This window comes from Protomyctophum bolini (genome assembly GCF_963924005.1).
Source record: "Protomyctophum bolini genome assembly, chromosome: 6".
NCBI lineage: Eukaryota > Metazoa > Chordata > Actinopteri > Myctophiformes > Myctophidae > Protomyctophum > Protomyctophum bolini.
In genome coordinates, this window is record NC_137867.1 from 41,311,657 (window position 1) to 41,336,108 (window position 24,452).

The 24,452-nt window shown below is 44.6% G+C and overlaps 2 protein-coding genes across 3 annotated transcripts; one reads left to right on the top strand and one right to left on the bottom strand.

Moving 5' to 3' along the window:
• Nucleotides 1-839: 839 nt before the first annotated feature.
• Nucleotides 840-6,283, top strand: LOC308316650 (myosin regulatory light chain 2, ventricular/cardiac muscle isoform-like). 2 transcript variants are annotated; one of them, XM_080765343.1, is made up of 7 exons: nucleotides 840-991; nucleotides 2,948-3,040; nucleotides 3,184-3,259; nucleotides 3,586-3,690; nucleotides 4,152-4,230; nucleotides 5,102-5,150; nucleotides 6,096-6,283. In XM_080765343.1, exons 1-7 carry the CDS (start codon nucleotides 989-991, stop codon nucleotides 6,198-6,200), a joined length of 510 nt encoding a protein of 169 aa, XP_080621469.1. In that variant the 5' UTR covers nucleotides 840-988; the 3' UTR covers nucleotides 6,201-6,283. The 2 variants fall into 2 exon arrangements, with proteins under 2 accessions (XP_080621469.1, XP_080621468.1); XM_080765342.1 differs by lacking the exon at nucleotides 840-991 and adding an exon at nucleotides 2,695-2,835.
• A 10,789-nt stretch (nucleotides 6,284-17,072) lies between these two features.
• Nucleotides 17,073-24,205, bottom strand: LOC308317753 (uncharacterized protein). The gene is made up of 8 exons (XM_080767035.1): nucleotides 24,114-24,205; nucleotides 22,335-22,983; nucleotides 21,864-21,990; nucleotides 21,286-21,448; nucleotides 20,806-20,949; nucleotides 20,147-20,644; nucleotides 19,024-19,767; nucleotides 17,073-18,609 (listed from the first exon to the last, which is right to left on the bottom strand). Exons 1-8 carry the CDS (start codon nucleotides 24,174-24,176, stop codon nucleotides 17,308-17,310), a joined length of 3,690 nt encoding a protein of 1,229 aa, XP_080623161.1. The 5' UTR covers nucleotides 24,177-24,205; the 3' UTR covers nucleotides 17,073-17,307.
• Nucleotides 24,206-24,452: the final 247 nt, after the last annotated feature.

The window sequence follows — 24,452 nt, forward strand, 5'->3', positions numbered from 1 at the left end:
CAGATGTTATAGTTCATTTCCAAAGTGATCAAATAATTTTGTGCAATTAAATGGTCAGCTAGATAATGATAAAAAGGTGAGTATGTGAATACCAATGATAGTTTGGTGGTTAAACTTTTAGCATTCCTACTTTCTCTAGCGTTAACTCTAAACAACTATCTTCTCTCTCTATCTCTCAATTCAATGCAATTTAAATGAAGGTGAAGTAAAACTAAAATGCACTGGGATCGCGGCGAGTTGGTAAACTGGCGAGTTCTCCGGATACCATACTATGAGCTTGTAGATCTGCTATATTTAAATTGCTAAAGTATATGACATAATTAAAACACCAAAAGGGTGTTCCCGTCCTGAATGTGTTAAATCTCATCACAAGGTTAACCCATTTTGAGCGGGAACACCTTTTGGTGGTTACATACATTATGTTATAATTTAGCTATTGAAAAATAGCAGATCTACAAGCTCATAGCTCATAGAAGACCTACAAGCTCATAGCTCATAGAAGACCTACAAGTTCATAGCGCGGCACCGAGTGCCGCGCTATGAACTTGTAGGTCTTCTATTTTTGAAAAATCGTTAAAATGTGCCTCAAATCTTTCAGAAAATTGTCATGATTTAGAAAACATCGACGTCAGGGCTGAATGGGTTAAAAGATTGATCCAAGTACACGGGAGGACAAAGGAATACCCCCCCCCCCCTCACCTGTGTGGCTCTGCCTAAACATGGCATGGGGGGTATTTATATAAAGGAATACCCCCCCCCACACACACACACACACACACACCTCTCCTCACCTGTGTGGCTCTGCCTAAACATGGGGGGTATTTATATAGCGACGGATGGATGGGGGGCATGATGCATAATTGTCGTGGGAGGGGAAGGCTCAGTATATCTATACCTTGTTTATGAATAACAGCTCCATCCACAAAGCACCGAGGAATAATACGGTTTGCTCCACAAACTCCACATCCAGCTGAGCTACCGTTGGAAGATGGTGAGTGAACTCAGATGGATGCTGCCTATACTTCAGTTAACATTGCATTTGGACTCATGTATAATATAAAGTAGATAAAGTGCCCGTCGGGGCACAGGTCTCCACCAGGGCACAGGTCTCCACCAGGGCAGGTCAGGTTGTGGCCTCCTGGTGGCGCTATAATAGGACAGGTCTCCACCAGGGCAGGTCAGGTTGTGGCCTACTGGTGGCGTTATAAAATAGGCCAATGTGAAAAGGGTGCCATGTCTTCTTACGCCTTGGATGGCAATTAGATGATTTGAGGCATTTTGTTCCAAAAACCCACCTGTTGGTGGCGCTATGACAGGCCAATGTGAAAAGGGTGGGATATATTTCTCAGCCATAGTAGGAAAGTCTGTGAAAGATTTCACGTAAATTGCATGCTGCGTTCATGATTTGAGGCCAATCCTGCAAACTTTGGAGGCCAATGTTAGCCAATTAGGATGGAATATGAAATATCGGACAGATATTAGAGATAGTGACAGTGTGTAACGATTTGCGGGATTTTTGGACAGAATCTGGAGGAGTAATATATTTAAAAAAAAGTTTTTCAAAAGTCGCTATAACAGGCCGCTCTGGAAAATATGGGGCAGAGGTTCATCGTTGGCATCCAGGGAGTGTGTGTGTGCAAAATGTGGCATCGACCGGGTTAATGGTGCCGGAGATTAGCTGTACACAGATGGACGGACTGTGTACAGTGCAAAACATACTCTCCCCCCTTGCCCTCAGCCTGGTGGAGAAAATAACTGTGCTCATTGTATGTTCATTAAACAGTGCAATATGATACTGAAAACCATACATGTTGTGTGCCAGTATAAGAGTCACAATCCATATAGTCCATGTTACTGTGTTTAAGTGCAGGAGTGTTGAATTCTGCAGCCTGCAGCCTGCAGCCTGATGCCTACAGCCTGCTGCATTGTGCCCTGATGATGCTAGTTTGGTTTTCTTATGCACATCGGCTGGGAAACAACAGTAAACAATAATAAACATGTACACCAAATTTCCCAAAACTTGCCGTACTCAAAACAAACACACATGAATGACCTTCCCATTTTCATACGATTTAAAAAAAGTCTTAATCCGCAGCGAGGTGGTTAGACAAGTCAGCAGCCAGCTGTCTGCGAGAGACTAAGCAGGGTGATGTCATCAGTCGCGCTGCATTCCTTCACACTATTTTTTTCACACTTCCTTGGCAGTCGTGTAAATAGCTCAATGTATAATCCTCGCCTCTGTGGGATTTCCAGTCAAAACGGGGCTCAGTGTGGCATCCTTCCTGTCACCACCCAGGGCCCGTGGCGTAATCCCTCATCTGATACCAGCTCTCTAGGAGCTAGAGAAGAGATCGGACCGAGAGGAATTAACCCATTTAGACCCGAGGACGATTCTACAAAATGTCTTCTGAATCCTGACAGTTTTCAGAAAAAACCCTATGTTTCTATGTCAGTCGTGCTCAAACGTTTTCATGTCAAGGACCCTCAAAAATATATTTAATTGGCCACCGACCCCCATCTGAAAAGATGTTGTTCCAGGGACCCCGCAGAAGCACATATTTGAGTTAAAAATGTTCGCTCTGAAAGAATATATATTCAAAGATTTGCGCCACATTTTCACGATTTTTCAATAGCTAAAGTGTAACATAACGTTAAAACACCAAAAGGGTTCCCCGCCCAGAATGGGTTAAGCATGATGAGTAAATATTTCCATCACAAAGTGACATTGATACTAACCCCCGTCCCATAACGAAACGAGCCCCGGGCTGAGCAGTTATCGGGGGTTGTGTGATTATTGTCTTTGTTGTCAATAAGCACATGCGTCGCCACAAAGCGGTAATGAGTGAAGCGCAAACAGACACAGAGACACAGGTGACGAGGACAGCTGTGCCAACAACTAACTAACTAACTACCGGTAACTAAATGGCTTTGTCAAATTTCGTTACAGGCACCCAAGAAAGCAAAGAAGAGAGTGGGAGAGGGAGCCAACTCAAACGTGTTCTCCATCTTTGAACAGTCCCAGATCCAGGAGTTCAAAGAAGTCAGTGATCCGTCTGCCCCGTTGGTTTCCTTTCACCTTAGCATGAAAGCGTGAATGATGAGACGCTTGCCGATGAGAGCATGGCCAGGCAGGACAATGTACTGTACACACAATACACTACTATAACAACACGTTTTCAACAGGCCTTCACCATCATGGACCAAAACAGAGACGGTTTCATAGACGAGAATGACCTTAGAGACACTTTTGCAGCTCTAGGTGAGAAGAAGTGTGAAGTTGTTTGTTTGCACCTGTTTAATTGTGACTATAGGCATGTGTAGGTATGTACAGTGTGTGTGTGTGTGTGTGTGTGTGTGTGTGTGTGTGTGTGTGTGTGTGTGTGTGTGTGTGTGTGTGTGTGTGTGTGTGTGCGTGCGTGCGTGCGTGCGTGTACTGTATGTGCGTTTGTATGTGCTCTCTGTATTTCAGAAAAGATATCTAGTAAAAATGACCTGCCATTATTCACATCTGTGTTTGTGGGGAATGTTACATTGTCGTTACTACACCACCAGATCTCCAGCTAATAATAAAAGAGCCTTTTCTAGGTCGTTTAAATGTGAAACAGGAGGAGATTGATGAGATGCTGAAGGAAGCGCCAGGGCCGATTAATTTCACAGTCTTCCTCACCATGTTTGGAGAGAAGCTAAAAGGTAAAGACATTGTTCTGCTACTTGTCTAAGAATGTCAGGGATAAATAAAACTGCAGTAGACCCGTAAGTTTCATGTTACACTCTCAATAGTTACATTGTTACATAAACATCTGCTTTACTTACATAACTTTTCAAGAAGGCTACACAATTAGAGAATGTAGAAGAATCGTTTGCACACACACACACACACACACACACACACACACACACACACACACACACACACACACACACACACACACACACACACACACACACACACACACACGGAAATTCTGTATATATCAAAGGACTGTTCAGTGATGAGGGGAAGGTTGAGTTTTGAGACCATTTGTGCCAATGCTTGAAATAGATGCTGCAATCCCCTAGATTTGTTATGTCCCTCTGTTGATTGAGAGGCTGCCGACTAGACTAGCAGAGATCACGACATTCCTAGAGATGTTTGTTTGTTTCTCCGAAAGGTGCTGATCCAGAGGAGACCATCCTCAATGCTTTCAAGGTGTTTGATCCAGAAGGAAAGGGCACTTTGAGGAAGGATTTGTGAGTATTATGTTCTAAACCCACCATTGATAAACAAACAGAGGATCAAAACTACTACTTCAGACTACTGGTTATGAAGTAGCTACTGTAGCATGTTTGATAGTGTTGTAGTGGAGTCCACTTAAAGTGAGTCTGAGTCAAGACCGAGTTCGATGGGGATGGGAGGGGGTCGAGTCCAAGTCAAGGCCGAGTCCGGGAGGGGGTCGAGTCCAAGTCAAGACAGAGTCCGGGAGGGGGTCGAGTCCAAGTCAAGACCGAGTCTGGGAGGGGGTCGAGTCCAAGTCAAGACCGAGTCTGGGAGGGGGTCGAGTCCAAGTCAAGACCGAGTCTAGGAGGGGTCGATTCCGAGTCAAGACCGACAGAAGGCGAGACCGATTCGAGACCGAGACCAGAATATTATTATTTGAAAACACAAAACACTGCCAGAGCAGGCAGGCGCATCAGCTGCACTCCGTTACTTCACAGGATAGCTGTCTATAAAGCTCTCTGATAATGTTAATGTGAATGGACTCCTCATAATATACATATTATAATGTTAATGTGAATGGACTCAGAGCATACCTATTTGCACGCACCTCGACAGTGGGTGCAGGGCCAATAAGGCAATTATGGAAGGAGGTAGGGCCCGCACACCAAAGAATTAATTTATTGAATAAATGAACGACAACGTTCCGATCTTGACAGATCTTCGTCAGGTCAGTATATGTGAATGTGAATGGACTCCTCATAATGTATATAGAGGAGACGTGACCGAGTAAATGAGTAAATGACTGGACTCGACGAGACCGGACTCAAGCCCTATAACACTAATGTTTGACTGCTGATGGCTATGAGGTGGTATTGCTGACCACCACCAACACTGTCGTTACAGTGTGACAGAAATGCTGACCACCCAGGCAGACAGGTTCTCTCCTGAAGAGGTTAGATCTCCACCACTCACACAAAGACAGAAATATAGGATCCAATCATGCTCTTCTTTACATTATTATTATAAAAGCTTAATTCCAAACATCGATAGGGTTGCGGCAAGACCCGCTCTACTTTAATGCAATGTATGTGTGCGTGGTATAAGTTTTTGTTGAAGTGCTGATGACAAGTAAAAGTCAACAGTATGTATATCCATAACATAAGCAAGCAGCACGCTAGCAGACAATACACTAGTTCATTTTTTCAATCATTTTATTATTATTATTATTATTATTATTATTTTCACAATCTGATACTGGCTACTTTCTAATGTTTTGATAATTTGCGCGACAGATGCAGTATGCATATGACGGTATAGAGTTTCATGTGACAAGCTTAAACTAACTGTATTGAGCAGAAGATGATCATTTTGAAAATAATAATAAAAACAACTAGTGTATTGTCTGCTAGCATGCTGCTTGCTTATGTTATGGATATACATACTGTTGACTTTTACTACTTTGTTCATCAGATAATTCAACAAAAAATACTTATAACACACACAGATAAATTGCATTAAACAGTGCTGCAGGGCGGGTTTTCACCACTGCTGCTTTCGTTTCGACTACGCAAAGTCCTGTTGTGTCTGACGGTCTCATTATGCACAGCATTATTATTTTAATCTTTAATTCCGCAATGTCTCTTCCTATGTGAAACGGGAAAATGGGCAGATTTACGGTTGATGGTGATTTGACTGATTTAAGTGATTCTGTGTCTGATGCCAAAGGATCTGATTTGAACACACCCTGGCCTACAACATCTACAACACCTACAACTAAACAAAAAAAAGAAAACTAATTTTAACATTGAAACACAAAAGGTTGTGCCATGCCTTCCCACACACACACACACACACACACACACACACACAATTATCTATTTTTACTCCACCCTCACAGATGGAGCAGATGTTCACTGCATTCCCCCCAGACGTAGCAGGAAACCTGGACTACAAAAACCTGGTCCATGTAATCACACACGGGGAAGAGAAAGACCAAGAATAGATTAATATGGTTGTGTCCACCGTCGTTCCTGATGTTTGCACTGCCCTCTGTGTGATAAAATAAATGGAACGTGTTTTCCCAGAGACCGACTCCAGATGTTCTTGATCAATTTATATACCGGCTAGAACGTTCAGGACAAAGTCTGCCAAGGTGGTCCACTTGATGCCGTTCCCTTGCTAAACCATGTGATGTGTGATTGTAGAGGCAAAATAAATACAATGAGGCCAGCGGTCCGGGCACCTACGTTAGCCAGCAGTGTTGTTTTTTGGCAGCAAATTTCAATTTTAGTTTTAGTCATAGTCTCTTGAATAGTTTTCACTTAGTTTTAGTCACATTTTTGTCACCTGGAATGTATTAGTGTTAGTCGAGTTTTAGTCGACTAAATGTCATGCAATTTTCGACTAAAATGTGTTTTGGCGTATACTTGCAGATTTTATACTTTTATACTATTTTCAGCATGCAACCAATTGTAAAATGACTTATACTGGATCTCTTGTCCACTAGTCCCTTCCTAGCATTTTTGTCTCGTTTTTATTTCATGATGACATTTTCGATATATTTAGTCTTAGTTTTAGTCGTCATAGCTTAGTTTTCATTTAGTTTCCATTTAGTTTTCGTCAATGAAAAAAGGTAGTCCACGAAAAAAAATTGTCGACAAAAACAACACTGTTAGCCAGGCTCCCTATACCGAGTCCGACGGCCTTTGCTGCGTGTCACTCCACATCTCTCTGTCCCCATTTTATGTCTAAACTTCACTTCACTATCAATAAAGGCATAAAAAGCCCCAAAATAACTTTTTAAAATAACGAAAAAAATAAATAATAAAAGGCACAAGGCATTGCACAGTGTGCATGTCTTATGAGCTTGTAGATCTGCTATGTGCACAATTAAGTAAATGGGGTCCCCCAGCCAGTTCAAGGGGTTGAGGACCACTGATCTACCAAGCAGGCACATCCCCAGTCCCACCTCAAAGTAATAGTAACTGACTAGCAACAGCTTTAGTAACACAACACCGCCCCCAAGTGGTGGTATACCAGATTGAAACAATGAAGCGGATCCCCCGAATTATTCAAAAGGAAAATGCTGGTGGCTTTTGAATGGACAATTATGATTCTATAAGGTGCTGGCTATATATACACTATCACAGCACTGCAAAATCGTCAGTCTGCATTTTAAGATATGCAGAGTAAAATAATGTTTTTTTTAATAGGCTAATAACCTACAAAATATATAATAAAGTGGTTAAGAATGGGTGTGCACGGAGGTACCTTGTAGTGTTACAACAGCAAAAACAACAACAACACTGGACTGGTTTAAAACTACAGGGGGAGACCACCCGATGCAGACCACACCATATCTCATACAATATTCAAGAATGATGCAGTTGATGAGGATATCGTCACCTTTACAGTCAAAGCCAGAATACAGGTCCTTCCAACCAGATTCAATCTCTCTCTGTGGTAGTGGTACCCTAACACATTTCCTCCTCATTGTCTGCACCATGACCACACTTCAGTTACAGAAACACTGTCACATATTCTTAATGGCTGCTATGTATATTTGCTGGGCACGACATAATGACCCATTAGCTAAGGACACAAGTTCATATGTTTCATCATCTGCCAAAATGTATAAGCACTCACGTCTCACGTGTTTCAACTGGCATGTCATGCACAATAATGAATTGAATTGACTGTGTGTGTGTGTGTGTGTGTGTGTGTGTGTGTGTGTGTGTGTGTGTGTGTGTGTGTCTATGTTTGTGCAAAATATATATGTCCTATCCACATATATACTGTATGTTCATTAATTGAAGCAATGTTTGTATTGCTTCAAATAACAGATATGTGAATTTCTTTTGGTTAATTTCTTGTACCAAAATGTAAAAATGTGAGAAGTGTGACTTTGTAACTCGTTTTCCTTTCATTTAGAACGTTCACATTCTTCACACTACACACACACACAAATATATACACCCATACATCTCCTTACCCTACAGAGTAGCTCCAGTCCCTGCGGACATCTCTCAGCTCTCCAGTCCCTGTCGACATCTCTCAGCTGGACCTGGTGTGGCATTCCAACTCTCCCAGCAGTTGCTGGACATGGCGTTGGTCTCCAGCTTGGCCACACAGCCCTCCTCCCACTCTCCCTCGCACCTCTCCAGGTGACTTCTCAACTCGTGCTTTTAGGCTGTTCTAGGTCCTGGATGCGGAGGAGGAAGAAAGAGAGCCGGAGAAAGAGTGGCGACACAAGACTAAATATCATATGTGATTTATCAGCTTGATGATGAAAGCTGAAACTCCTGCTTTATTCTGGTTTTGTTGACAACACGTTGATTGACAAACGTAAGGAAGGTAAGCCTTGCAGAGCAACGAGGCCCATAGGGCAGGAGCCTACGGTATCTCCTGTTTCTGTAGCATGAGGCAACTTGATGTACAAGTACACCCCCTGGACATGACGCTAGTATGTCGCAGGGACCCCCCAATCCAACCCTTGATGCTGAGTGCCAAGCAGGGAGGCACTGGGTCCCATAGTACGACCAATGGTTGTGTGTATGAGGCAGAAGATCGGTGTCAGCGTTTCAACAAGGGCTCTATAGATATCCCCCAGCAAAAACTACTAGGCAAGGGGACTGACTGGCTGGCCCAACTCAAAACACAGACTAACAAACGATAGACGTCACTATTCTGTCCCCCGTTGGCTGGTTTTCTTCATGCATTGTGTGTGTTTCTTGTGTTGTGGTACTAGTTGTGTTATGAAATATATTTGCTAGAAATTATTAGGCTTTGCAGAGCAGTAAAATAACAGTGAACAATATGCACACTTTACCCATACTTGTGTACTTTGTCTTTCTGGTTAAACGTTCAGGTTACAGCATATTTGAGTCATTGTGAGAGGCTAGAGTAGTTACTGTACCCACTACCCAGAACAGGGAAGCTGGGGTGTTAAGATATCCCATATTTTATTCTCACAATTACCGGCACAGAAAGAGAAAGTATCAGCTAGATTAACAGTAGAAAGCAATGACAATTGCTCACGTTGCCAAACAAAATAAATCAACCTTATAACCTTACCCTAGTCAAAAAGTCCAAAAGATTCCGATAGAAAAAATCCTATTGGATATTTTCTTATAGGATTATAATCCTATAAAAGAAATCCAATAGGACTTTTTCTATGGGATTATTATCCTATAAGAAATTATCCAATAGGATTTGTTCCAAATTCTTATAGGATTTTTTTATTGGTATTTCCAATAGGACTTTTTCTATGGGATTATTATCCTATAAGAAATTATCCAAAAGGATTTGTTCCAAAATCTTATAGGATTTTTTTCTCATAGGATTTACTTCTATAGGATTATTATCCAATAAGAAATCCAATAGGATCCCATTTGATTCTTGTACTGGAATCCTACTGGATTCCTCTGCTGGATTCCTATAGGATTCCTAGACTATAATCCAATAGGCTAATAACCTACAAAATATATAATAAAGTGGTTAAGAATGGGTGTGCACGGAGGTATACCTTGTAGTGTTACAACAGCAAAAACAACAACAACACTGGACTGGTTTAAAACAACAGGGGGAGCTAGCTTGCCTTCCCGATGCAGACCACACCATATCTCATACAATATTCAAGAATGATGCAGTTGATGAGGATATCGTCACCTTTACAGTCAAAGCCAGAATACAGGTCCTTCCAACCAGACTCAATCTCTCTCGGTGGTACCCTAACACATTTCCTCCTCATTGTCTGCACCATGACCACACTTCAGTTACAGAAACACTGTCACATATTCTTAATGGCTGCTATGTATATTTGCTGGGCACGACATAATGGTTGACCTATTAGCTAAGGACACAAGTTCATATGTTTCATCATCTGCCAAAATGTATAAGCACTCACGTCTCACGTGTTTCAACTGGCATGTCATGCACAATAATGAATTTAATTGACTGTGTGTGTGTGTGTGTGTGTGTGTGTGTGTGTGTGTGTGTGTGTGTGTGTGTGTGTGTGTGTGTGTGTGTGTGTGTGTGTGTGTGCGTGTGTGTCTGTGTGTCTATGTTTGTGCAAAATATATATGTCCTATCCACATATATACTGTATGTTCATTAATTGAAGCAATGTTTGTATTGCTTCAAATAACAGATATGTGAATTTCTTTTGGTTCATTTCTTGTACCAAAATGTAAAAATGTGAGAAGTGTGACTTTGTAACTCGTTTTCCTTTCATTTAAAACGTTCACATTCTTTTATATTCTTCACACTACACACACACACACACACACACACACACACACACACAAATATATACACCCATACATCTCCTTACCCTACAGAGTAGCTCGAGTCCCTGCCGACATCGCTCAGCTCTCCAGTCCCTGTCGACATCTCTCAGCTCTCCAGTCCCTGCCGACATCTCTCAGCTGGACCTGGTGTGGCATTCCAGCTCTCCCAGCAGTTGCTGGACATGGCGTTGGTCTCCAGCTTGGCCACACAGCCCTCCTCCCACTCTCCCTCGCACCTCTCCAGGTGACTTCTCAACTCGTGCTTTTAGGCTGTTCTAGGTCCTGGATGCGGAGGAGGAAGAAAGAGAGCCGGAGAAAGAGTGGCGACACAAGACTAAATATCATATGTGATTTATCAGCTTGATGATGAAAGCTGAAACTCCTGCTTTATTCTGGTTTTGTTGACAACACGTTGATTGACAAACGTAAGGAAGGTAAGCCTTGCAGAGCAACGAGGCCCATAGGGCAGGAGCCTATCTCCTGTTTCTGTAGCATGAGGCAACTTGATGTACAAGTACACCCCCTGGACATGACGCTAGTATGTCGCAGGGACCCCCCAATCCAACCCTTGATGCTGAGTGCCAAGCAGGGAGGCACTGGGTCCCATAGTACGACCAATGGTTGTGTGTATGAGGCAGAAGATCGGTGTCAGCGTTTCAACAAGGGCTCTATAGATATCCCCCAGCAAAAACTACTAGGCAAGGGGACTGACTGGCTGGCCCAACTCAAAACACAGACTAACAAACGATAGACGTCACTATTCTGTCCCCCGTTGGCTGGTTTTCTTCATGCATTGTGTGTGTTTCTTGTGTTGTGGTACTAGTTGTGTTATGAAATATATTTGCTAGAAATTATTAGGCTTTGCAGAGCAGTAAAATAACAGTGAACAATATGCACACTTTACCCATACTTTGTCTTTCTGGTTAAACGTTCAGGTTACAGCATATTTGAGTCATTGTGAGAGGCTAGAGTAGTTATACCCACTACCCAGAACAGGGAAGCTGGGGTGTTAAGATATCCCATATTTTATTCTCACAATTACCGGCACAGAAAGAGAAAGTATCAGCTAGATTAACAGTAGAAAGCAATGACAATTGCTCACGTTGCCAAACAAAATAAATCAACCTTATAACCTTATACATACAACTTCTGGAGCAGTTACAATCTACTTTGTAAGTAAGTACATTTCTAGTGAAAGAAAACCCTGTGCCCACAATGTCTGTAGATTCACTGAACATAGCAATGATAACATAAATCATGAATCCATAAAGGTATGTCACAATCCCTTTAATATAACTTGGGATGTGCATGTATTTGGTGGTGTATTGTTTTTGGGGGAGATGGATTTGATAACAAAATATAGTTTATTGTCTCTAGACTGAGAGAGCTAAAACATGTTTACATTATTTAAAAACTGTTTCCAGTGTATTCCATCTCCACAACGCTAAAGCTGCCAGAGAACTAGACATCTACCTGAGCGGACTCAAACTGAAGCATGCACCCTATCCAACCTACCTCGGTGTGACCCTCGACAGAACTCTGTCCTTCAAGGAACACCTAAAAGGGACGGCAGCTAAGGTGAAGTCCAGAAACAATCTGCTCTGCAAACTTGCTGGTGCAAAATGGGGGGCGGCAGCCTCCACACTGCACCTCAGCACTGGCCCTGTCATACTCTGCAGCAGAATATTGTGCCCCTGTCTGGTCTAGGTCATCACACACACACCAGGTGGACACCCAGCTCAATACCACCATGAGAACCATAACCGGGACTATTCGCTCCACACCACCCCCCTGGCTCCCAGTATTATCAAACATAGCACCCCCACACATCCGGCGAGCAGCAGTCTCTCAAAGGATGCTTCAAAAGGTCAAAGACTCTCCCCATCTACCAATCCATGCAGACATTTTCAACCCACCCACTGCTCGACTCCCATCGAGACGACCAATTTGGAGGAACCCCCCATCAGCTGACTTCACCATCAAATCAGCTTGGAAAAGGGAATGGGAGTCCAATGAGGTCCCAAATAAACACCTGGTGTCAGACCCCAACCAACAGGTCCCTGGTACCACCCTCCCAAGGAGACAGTGGTCTACGCTCAATAGATTCAGGACTGGCCATGGCCCTTGCTTGGCCAGCCTCCACAAATGGGGCAGTAGCCCAAGCCCACTGTGTGCGTGTGGTGAGGAGCAAACTATGAAGCACATCATAGAAGTGTGTCCTCTCCAAAGACTGGAAGGAGGATTAATTACCCTCCACACAGCAGACCAGGAGGCAACCGTTTGGCTTAAGGACTTTGCATTCGCTAAATAAATAAATTATTTAAAGCCCAAAATTATGTTATATTTCAATAAAAATCTCATAACATTACATGGGTGGGTGCACAGCACAGCCACACACTGCACATAACTTTTGGAGCCAGAGCCAGGAGCACCTGGAGTGGAGATTTTGCTTGGTGCGCACTGCAGGCAGATTATTACATGTCTCTATGATACAATTAATGAACTACTCACCTATTAATGCCACAGAGGTGGTTCCAGGTTTAACGCAATGTTCAGGCCTGATTTGTCTAAGTCAAAGATGCATGCTTTTCATAGTGTTCTTTAATCCACGTGGGTTCTTGTTTATCTAGGCGCCGCTTCCGCATCATAACAACTCTCACATTCAACAGTGTGCCACTAGATTGCTAGAAAACTGCAGCCCACAACTACACTTTTTTACAAGCAACCTTACAGGAAAAGCAAGCCCAACGTCGCTTATAATAAGCGGACATGGCAACACTAGACGGAAGCCGAAATGGACCTCCTTGGTTCCTTCATCTTCGAAATAAGAGCCACTTGTAAAGATTTAGTCAACAGTCAACACTAATTGTATAATTTCTAACTAAGTCTACTAACTTACAGGACGTAGATAGACATTTGTAGTATGTGACACCTGAGCTACTAAATCAGTGGCTCTCTCAACCAGTGGTCCTTGAGAGCGTTTCAGATGGTCCCCAGCTAAATGATGGAGAGTTACTTGGTAACCAAATGGACCCTTAATTATTAGATCTTTAACTCTTGAGAGTGTAAAATGAAACAAAACAAAAACCCTCATGGGTCAATTTGGTGTAATTTTACGCTCTCAAGAGTTAAATTATTGTTAAACATCTGCATTACTAAAGTTAATGTAGCCTACAAGAAATCTACACCAGTAAGACGCCCTGGCCCATGAGGGTGTGCACGCCACGCATCCGCCCGGGTGACGGGCCTGATGGCAGACTGCTGGGCGAGCACTGGTGCTTTGGCATGGGGGGGTCAGATCAACACATATGGCATGAATTCTGTAGGCCTACTGGCCATATATGGAGCGTGTACAGGATTTGATGAGGTCAGATCAACATATGGAATGTCAGAACAGGTCAGCTCCATATATGGAGATCTAATCTAAGGGTGGAAGCGGAGGCAGTGTCTTGAGTGTACAGGGTTTGTTGAGGGCCCAGGTGGGGTCGGGCATTAATTTGGATGATATGGAGCGTGTCGCAAGGCGTGATGTCACGAGGCGAGTTGGACTGACAACCATATATGGAGACGGCCATATATCATATATGGAGCGTGTCACGAAGCGTGATGTCACGAGGCGTGATGTTCTGACAACCATATATGGAGGCGTGAGCTGACTGACGGACGGGTTTTGCAAGTTTTCTTAGTAAACTGCGACCTATGGTCGCATTAATTAGAGAATGTAGAACATTTGTTATTTTGACCAATGTTTACCGTGTCTCTCTTAATGGTACCAACATCAATACAGCATGGAATTGTGGACAATATCTTATCCAACAATAACAAAATATTGAGGCTAAATGGTGGTCCGTGGCTAAAATACTGAAATGAAAAGGGTTGAAAGCCACTGTACTAAATTGAACGTTCTCACATTTGTACTTGAGTAAAAGTACAAAAGTATTGGAATCAAAATGTACTTATAGTACCAAAAGTAAAAGTAGGGACTATGCTCGTTGAGCACAATGTCTCATTTCAAGTTTTCAAATGTATAATAATAATCTTTTGAAAATAGCCGATCTACAAGCTTGAGCTTGTAGATTGGCTATTTTCAATTAAATGGCCCGAAATGTCCTGATGTGTCTTTGAAGATTTAGTTTCATGTTTGTGCTGCCATGTGGGGTGTATGGAAAAAATATTTCATAATTGCTTTGAAACATATGTTAAAAAATAAAATAAAATGAATTGCCGAAATGTGTAAAGGGCTGAAGTGGTTAATGTTTTGTAATAATAATCAATATCTACAAAGTAACTATAGTAACTAAAGCGTTCAAATAATTGTAGTGTAGTAAAAAGTACAATATTTGCCTCAGAGATGTAGTGGAGTGAAAGTAAAGTTATTGGAAATACTCAAGTAAAGTACAAATACCCCAAAATAATGTTACTTAAGTACAGTACTTACTTACTGTCCACCACTGGTGTTTCAGGGTGTACTTGTGTTTCAGGGTGTCAACTGTCAAAACCCAGAATTGTTAACAATTATAACACAGCAGGCTACGCTTTTTCCTTTCTTTTAGGCCTACATTAAAACTGTGCAGACAAAAAAAAAACTTTAAACATCCTACAAACCACAGGAATATGATAAACTATACAGAATGATGTAGAAATAATCCTTGTGATTGTTTGCTTTCTCAGTGTAATATTTGTGCAGTGTGTGTGTGTGTATGGACAAGTGCCAACACTGTGCACACGCTCAAAAGGATGAGGAAGGCTTCATTGAGTGAGCATAAACCACACAGTGAGCATACAGTAGCAACACAGCATTTAATTAGCTGAACTCCAAAGTGGGGTCCGGGGACCCCTAGGGGTTCTTGAGGGAGTTCCAGGGGGTCCCCAGCTAAATGATAATTAGGAACCAAATGGACCCTTATGGGTCTGTAACTCAGGGTTCCATTTGTACACTCTCAGAGTGAAATATATTTTGACTTTACAATATACATTGCGGTCCCAGAGATAGAAATGGGTTACCGTAGCCTAATTCAGGTCAAACTGAGGGTCCTTGAAATGAAAATGGTTGAAAACCACTGCTAGAGCCGTAAAATATGGCTGTCCTTGGCCTATATTTTCTAATGGCGGTCCGCGGGCTAATGAGCCCCTGCTCTAGGCCAGGGTTTCTTCAACAGAGGGGTGTCTGCCTGACACACACACACACACACAGCTGGAGAAGTGAGAGCCAGAGAGTGAAGCCCTAGGCCTCACTCACACCTTCGCATCTAGCATACAAAATCGATGCATGCTAGATGCATCGATGGCTTTCGGCTGTGTTTCGACTGCCCCCCCCCCCCCCCCCCTCATACAACAAAAATGTTGTGTCAAACCATGTGACTCCCATTGGAAATGAATTGAGAGCTTGCATCAGTCAATAAGTCTCATACAACAAGCATACATCAATCTGTTGCGAAGGTGTGAGTCAGGCCATAGAGTTAAAAGCCAGGGACCTGCTTTGACAGTAAGATAATCGAGAGGTCTGCTTTGGAAAACCACTCGACCCCTTCCGGACGGAGCAGGCAGCACGTACGCCGACTCACTGTGCCGAGACAAGACACTGCTGCTGAGCTGGAGAGCACCAAACAGGCTCTGCAGTATAAGCAGTATAAGCAGAGGAGAGGTCAAGAACACTGGAGGAGGAGGAGCAGCATGCTGCATAGCTGGGGAGAGTCACTCGTCGGGTGAAAAGACGAGATGGGCTGCCACAAATTCAGAAGAAAGAAGATGATGCCAGGAAGATGAGGAGGGAGCATGGCTTGGCCAAATGTGAAGTCGGAGGAGACGTGAAAGGTCTCAAAGCATTATATTCACTTTACTTAACCCATTTAGACCTGAGCTCGATTCTACAAAATATCTTCTAAGTCATTCATCATTCATCATCATCATAACCCTAATGACAGTTTTCTGAAAAACCTCATGTTTCTATATCAGTGGTTCTCAATATTTCATGTCAAGGACGCCCCAAAAATATCTATAATTGGCCGCCGACCCCCATCTGAAAATATGTTATTTTAGTTAAAAACTGTTCGCTCTCGGTGCCGTGCTATGAGCTTGTAGATCATAAGTATAACATAATGCTTGAAACACCAACAGGGGCAACTTCCCGCCCAGAATGGGTTAATGCGGGAATGTTCAAATGCCATGTCAGTTACTGAAATGTCTTTGCGATGATAATATTTTTTAAATTAAATGTCTGAAGTAGAACATACATATGTAAAATACATAACATAATTAGCACAGATAATTTGGGGGTAAAAAACACATTTGATTTCAACACTGATGATAGTGCACTACTGTCAAACAAATATATGAACAGAGTAGAAGTCACCAAAGCCCCCAGAGGGCTCCATTTACGTCACCGTTAAACCCCTTATCCATAAACTTCTTTGCCTTTTTTTTTTTAATTTACTATTTTGCAAAACATTTTTGAATAGTTAAAATGGCCAGTCTACAAGCTCACAACATGTTAATGTGGATTGGCTAGTTGAACTATTCAAAAATGTTTTTCAAAAGTAAAAAATTAAAAATAGGCAAAGAAGTTTAAGGATAAGGGGATTAGCGGTGACGAAAATGGAGCCCTATAGTCTCTTAAATGAAAGACCTGTGAAATACTAGTCTCAAATCTCGGTCAACAAACATTGATGGTGAGCTAGCTTTGAAAACCTCTTATCAAGTTGTATGGACAAAGCTGCACTTATTTGTTCTTTCATTTGAAAACAAAGCTTTGTCTCTCTCTCTCTCTCAGCTAAGGGGGCCTCCTTGGCCTGAAGAATGTTGAAGACCTCTGGCTGTAGGTTACTAAATGATAAGCGTGGCAAAGAAATGACAATTTTTTATCATAATTATCAGAGGTATCACAGCAGCGGTCAAATCCGACACCCTGCTCAGCAGCTGGCTGACGGTCAGCTCCTTCTTCTGGTATGCCTTCCAGATGTTGGCCAGCTCGCCCTGCATCAGCCTGCACTGCTGGCGCACGGACTGCTGCTGCAAGGGGAACAGGTTGGCCTCGGTGTGCAGCAGCTGCAAGAGGAGGTACAACTGCAAGTTGCATCGCTGCGTCTCCTGATGCAGGCCGTTGTGCCAGCCTCTTTCAACAACATAATCGTTTGTCCTGAGGCAGCGTTTGCAGACGAACCGCCGCCCGGGCTTCCACCGGCCGACGATCCAGGCGTCGCGGATGTAGTCGAGTACGGGTCGGAGCCGGCTGTTCTTGCCGTTGGCCGCGACCTTGTCGAAAGCTGCCACGATGTGGTCGGCGGAAACGTACGGGAGGGTGAACATCAGCGCGGTGTAGTCGTGCACCGCTCCCGAGCAGAGGTAGGCCACCGCCAGGCCGAGCTGCTGGACCTGATGCCACAGGGCCGGGGTCAAATGGACGTTGTTGCAGCCCCGGACGACGGCGTCAGGCAACAGTTTGGCTGCCGCTTGCCAGTTGGCTCTCGTCACCAGGTGCACCTTCTCGAGGCCGGGCGCCAGGTTCTTCATGGCCTGGAACACGGCGACGTAGTCCCGCTTCCTCCTCGACGACATCAGGACAAACGTCAGAGGGACCTGCGTCACGCTGCGGCCCTCGTCATCCCAGAGGAAGGCGTGGAAGCTGAAAAGCTGCTGGAAGGGCTGGTTCACCGCATTGAATGTGCCGCCCAAGAAGAGCTGCCTTACGCACTTGAGCAGTTCCAGTTGTTTAGGCGTGGCGAAGATGAGGTTTCGAGCCCCGTCCTTGCTGATGTCCTGCTGAAGGAATCCATCTGGTACGTGATCCTTGTCCAGCACAAAGTCCACGGAGGAGGAGGGGTCCACAGGCAGACCTTTCTGCCCCCGGTGGTTGGAAGACCCAGTCTCCTCTTCCCGTAAGCGAGCAGCCGACTGCCGGCACCGACTCAGGTCCCTGTCACGTACAAAGTCCACCAAGGTGGGGCCTGCAGCCCGATATTTCTTTCGCTGGTAGTTGGCACACCTTGCCAGGCTGGCAGGGTTGAGACGAATACTGGCTGGCATGTCCACGGCCAGCTCCTCCGACATCACCTCCTTCACTATGCTGGCAGCCGACTTATAGAAGTTCGTCTTGGTGAGTCCATATACTTGCTTGGTGAGCTTTACCTAGTAGGAAAGTAAAAAAGAGAAAAAAAACATATGATCAATGAATGAGACAAAAGAACGAGAGTAAATTCCTGGGTTGACCTAGTTTGAAGTAGATCTAACCTAACCCTAACCCTAACCTCACAGGAAGCCACTGGTGATTTTTAACCGGCAGCACGGATTCGTTTTAACCCACCACACATGTCGGGAGCCATGGGTGATTTTTAACCCGCAGCATGGATGATATTTAACGCGCAGCACAGTGATTTTTAACCTGCAGCACCGGTGATTTTTAACCCGCAGCATGGGTTCGTCTGACTAATGACTGCAGGACTGATGTGATGTCTGTGATGCCCGAACTCTTGTGAGAGTGCCACTGTGCGGCCCGAACCTCTAGTTCCCGAAAAGTGTTAAATACAAAAAAACTACTACTACCTTGGTGGCAATGCCAGGCTGTCCAGCATGGCTGTGAGCGATGCGGCCTGGGGTGAACCTGTTCCCACTCTGCTTGACGGTGGCCTTGCAGGAGTTGCTGGCGTTACTGCGGGATCGTATGGAGCAACGCCACACCGTGTGCTTGGCCGATCCGCCACACTTCTTGGTGTAGCTGTATCCGTGGTTGTCGACCAATAGCAGGCCGCCACGCTGCGTGCCGCCTTCCATGATCTCGTAGACCACGTCGTCGCTCGACGACCGCCCGAGGGGGTCTCCGACTCCGCCCGGCGCCGGGGGAACCGGTCCGACTCCGCCCGGCGGCTGGGGAACCGGTCCCGGTCGCTGGGGAACCGGTCCGACTCCGCCCGGCGGCTGGGGAACCGGTCCGACTCCGCCCGGCGGCTGGGGAACCGGTCCGACTCCGCCCGGCGGCTGGGGAACCGGTCCCGGTCGCGGTGGCTCGGGTGTTGCCGAGCCAAGGAGGTCCTGCTGCTGCTGAAGGCGCCCCTCTGGGCCGCGATCCCCGCCCAGACGGGAGGCGGGGCCTGGACAGGAGGCGGGGCCTGCGAGCCGATTCTTCTGCCGCCGGTAGTTGACACGCCTAGACAGGTTGCCAGGTTTGGAACGAATGCTGGATGGCATGTCCACGGCCAGCTCCTCTGCCATCACCTCCTCCACTATTCTAGCAGCTGACTTAAAGGCGTTGGCCTGGGTGAGTCCATTCACTTGTTTGGCGAGCTTGATCTGGCAAAGAAAATTAAATGGTTGGGAACTACACATAAACTAGAAATGTGTTGATTGAATTGAAGAAATTCGTTTTGGCCTTTTCGATCATGTTGTTTATTACATTTTTGTTTAATCTTTTCAAGTAGCTGCTTCAATACAGGTTTTCCTGTACTCAGAGATGCCAAGCTGAGGCATTGGTTATACTTTTTTACAGTCTTTGGGCAAACATTCTACCACAAGGCCACTGAGCTGGTTACAAACGTAGGGATGGAGAAAAGAAGGGCTGGGTTTCTCCCATGATGGTTGTGATCTTTTCTGTTGCAGATTTTCACACAAGAATGATGAACAGATTATTATCTTTTGTTAGCGAGCACCAAATGAAAAAACGACTACCAACCTTGGTGGCAATGCCAGGCTGTCCAGCGTGGGTGTGTGTCATGCGGCCCCGGGTAAAGGAATCTCTGACCTGCTTGACGGTGGCCTTGCAGGAGGAGTTGCTCTTGCTGCGAGCTCGCACGGAGCAACGCCACACTGTGTGCTTGGACGACCCTCCGTACTTCCTGGTGTAGGAGTACCCGAGGTTGTCGACCAACAGCTGGCCACCGCGCTGTGAGCCTCCCTCCACGAGCTCGTAGACGGTCTGGTCAGCAGGAAGGATAGTACCGGTGTCCCCTTCAACCTTCAGGCGCACAGTATCCGCTGGAATGTGAGAGCTCTCCGTTACCGGCTCATCAGGCAGCCAACTGGCTCGGAGGTCATGGATGGTCTGGTCCGCAGGAGGCTGGATGATGGTGGTGCCGTCCTCAAAGTCCACCTCTTCGGACCTCCGTGCCCTCTTCAGTGGTGGTGCAGGTGCCACGGAATCACTGTATCGGCGTGGCTGGCATTGTGTTCTCTATTGAGCACAGTGGAGAGGATTAAAAACTGAACCTATACCTGGAATATCATATGTCACCCCCCTTTTTTATCCAAGCACACACGCCACCCTCACAGAAAGGCATTTAGCATGTTGTTTTAAGTCCCTCTCTGGATAATTGAACAAATATAGTGTCTTACTCTGCCCAGTCTTCTCGTGGGCTCAGTTCTCCAATCAACAGGCTCATTTCCATTCATGTCAGGGTTAGCAGGAATACTGTCCTCTGCCATCACCTCCTCCTTGTAGACATTCGTCTTGGTGAGTGCATGAACCTTGAGCTTCGCCTGGCGAATCAAAAATCAAGCAAAGATTGTGATCAATGATGATGATAGAACGTGTATGATAATACATTTCTGGGCATGTTAATTTATCACAGAATTACATAAGACTAAATGTCTGAAATCATTACATAGAGATGTAGTACGGTATATCTGTCAATGTGACAATGATGTGACAAAGAATTAAGAATGTGTACATTAAAAAACACTAGACCTGTGCCCGTCAGCCACCGGCCTACTTGGGAACGATGCAAGTTGGGAACCTAATAATCACCCCCCCCCCCACCCCACAACAAAAGAAGTTCTCAAAGAAATTAGGACAAAATAAAAGACTATACTAACCTTGGTGGCAATGCCAGGCTGTCCAGCGTGGGTGTGGCTCATGCGGCCCCGGGTAAAGGAATCCCTGACCTGCTTGACGGTGGCCTTGCAGGAGGAGTTGCACTTGCTGCGAGCTCGCACGGAGCAACGCCACAGCGTGTGTATGGCCGACCCTCCGCTAGGTCTGTCACCAATCACAAATTTAAGTTGACAATTAATCCTCACACAAATAACTGCGATTAACAATTTAATTGTGCACTGAACATTGGAACTTCACAATTTGTATTTGTTTGCCTTTTAGGCTTCGTAAACGGGCAAGATATGACAAATACCTTACAAAGAAATCACTGACATTTTCTTTTCTTTACAATAATTTTACATACAACAACAGCAATTGTTGATCTACAAATGTATGGCCATTTTTCAAATGGAAAGATTGACGATTATGCAAAAATAATTGAGATTATCTCAAACAAATGCGATTAGTCGATTATGCAATAATTGTGACAGGCCTACAATTTAGGCATCTGGCTTAATCCAGAGCGATTTACAGTAAGCAAGAACAAAAACATGGTAATACATCAAATGACCATGCCTACCTTCCACACTTCGTGGTGTAGGAGTACCCGTGGTTGTCGACCAACAGCTGGCCACCACGCTGTGAGCCTCCCTCCACGATCTCGTACACAGTCTGGTCTTCTACGGCCTTCATGTACTCAGTGTCAGCTGGAATTAAGGGTGGGATCAATTAATCGATATGTCAATGATCGTAATTCGTATCGCATTCCTTGCCCGATAATCGTATCGCATCATACCCATATCGATACGCCAGGAAATGCTGTGTGTGAAGTGGCTTTAAAACAAACAAATCTGTTTCTGTCTGCCAGTTAAGATATATATGATTAAATATTTTGCATTTATCCATCAAAACATTTATTTATTTATTGCCCTTGCTTTTTGCTTAAATGTTATCTGCCAAGTTTTTCAAATTGATTTAAAACTGTCAAAACATCGGCAATCGGTGGTCTATGACTCTCTATTGTGAGGTTGCAGGCAATACCATTACCCACCACTAGCTGGAATGTGAGAGCTCTCGGTTACCGGTCCTTGCCAACTCGCTCGGAGGTCATCATGGATGGTCTGGTGGTCTGCAGGGGCCTGGATATCGGTGGTGTCATCTTCAAACTCCATGATGACGTGCTCTTCGGACTTCCGTGTCCTCTTCCTCCGCGGTGCGTGGGTGTGACAGACACGGCCCCAGATAAGAACGTTCCCGACCTGCTTGACGGTGGCCTTGCAGGAGGAGTTGCTCTTGCTGCGAGCTCGCACGGAGCAACGCCACACCGTGTGCTTGGACGACCCTCTGTACTTCCTGGTGTAGGAGTAGCCGTGGTTGTCGACCAACAGCTGGCCACCGCGCTGTGAGCCTCCCTCCACGAGCTCGTACACGGTCTGGTCGGCAGGAAGGATAGTACCGGTGTCCCCTTCGACCTTCAGGTACACAGTATCAGCCGGAATATGAGTCTGAGAGGAGCTCTCTGTTACTACTGGCTCATCATCAGGCCTCCAACTGGCTAGGATGTCACTGATGGTCTGGTCTGCCGGATGCTGGATGATGGTGGTGCCATCTTCAAACTCCACATCTTCGGATCTCTGTGGCCTCTTCTGTGGAGCAGGTGCCACACAATCGCTGTAGCGGCACGGCTGGCAATGTGTTCTCTGTTGATATAAAGCAAAGTGGAGTTGATTCAAAACTGAACCTCAGGAGTATGGGTCCCCTTTTATACAAGCACACTCACCCAGCCCAACAGGAAGGTATTTAGCATGAACAATGCCTAGTACAGTAATTATCAAATGATCTTTCTCTGTCTCGAGTAGCCTCTCTGACACAAAAATACTACAGGAGTAACAGCCCGAAATATACTGTAAGCCTTGCCTTGGGAACCGATAGTTCTCGAGCCATGTCACTCATAGTTCACAGGCCTATCTCCTGTTTCCAAAGTGATGTGCAAGTATTGTACCTGGACATGAAACTAGCATGTCGCAGGGACTTACCCCCAATACAACCCTTGATGCCACGCGGGAAGGCATTGGCAACCATTTTTATAGAGTGATTAGCGTCGACACTCTAATCACAAGGTCACCGTTAGCCCAAAATATAACCCCCACCAAACTGACGGGCCAGACCGTTTTATAGGTATCCGGGGAACTCGCCAGTTTTCCGACTCGCGCCGCGGTTTAGTGCATTTTAGTTTTACTTCACCTTCATTTAAATTGCATTGAATTGAGAGAGAGAGATGATAGTTGTTTAGAGTTTACGTTTACACTAGATGAAGTTAATGTTAAAGTTTAAACACCAAAGTACAGAAACAATGTAGTTAATTAGTAAACAATATCCTGAATTGGTAGGCCTACTATCATTGGTGTATTGTATTCACATACTCAACTTTGTATCATTATCTAGCTGACCATTTAATTGCACACAATAATTTGATCACTTTGGAAATTAACTATAACATAACATATAATATACATAAATATATATATATATATATATATATATATATATATATATATATATATATATATATATATATATATATATATACACATGTATATATATACACATGTATATATACACACACACACACACACACACACACACACACACACACAGTGGGGGGGCGTCACCATCTGGTAGTGGTATTGGCACTGGTGTATGAAAAACTGCATTCGGAGTTTATTACGAAATCTGATGTGATCATGCACTTAATCTGTAAATTGCTCTGGATGTTATATGAGCGTCTGCTGCCAAATGCAACATGTAAAATATATAGCTTAAATCTTACCCTGCCCAGTTTTCTCACGGGCTCAGTTGTCCCATCGACATCAGGCCCAGTTTCATCCTCCATGGCCCACTTCTCCTGGCACCGTAATGTCACGCGCCTCAGGCCGGGGCAATTGGACACAGAATCTGACCGTTATAACTATATATACTATTATAAAACTATAAATTTGCGTGGATGCACAGCAGACAGTCAGCAATCAACCGTGAATTGTTGCCATTAGCATCCAAAGTGAGCTAAACCAGGCTCCTTTAGTTTGGATTGGAGACACTGGTTATGCCTGATTTATGATCCGCCGTACGGCGGCGTCGCGTGGCCAAAAATAGCCGATCTCCAAGCTCA

Bases quoted from the DNA above. Each gene is read 5' to 3' on its own strand.
- LOC308317753 (XM_080767035.1), bottom strand. From the start codon at position 24,176: ATGGAGGATGAAACTGGGCCTGATGTCGATGGGACAACTGAGCCCGTG. The intron at 22,984-24,113 runs GTAAGATTTAAG...TTATATCAACAG, and splicing joins CCGTGAGAAAACTGGGCAGG to AGAACACATTGCCAGCCGTG. The intron at 20,645-20,805 runs GTAAGACACTAT...TGTGCTCAATAG, and splicing joins CCACGAGAAGACTGGGCAGA to AGAACACAATGCCAGCCACG.
- LOC308316650 (XM_080765342.1), top strand. The intron at 3,041-3,183 runs GTCAGTGATCCG...CGTTTTCAACAG, and splicing joins AGATCCAGGAGTTCAAAGAA to GCCTTCACCATCATGGACCA. The intron at 4,231-5,101 runs GTGAGTATTATG...CTGTCGTTACAG, and splicing joins GGCACTTTGAGGAAGGATTT to TGTGACAGAAATGCTGACCA.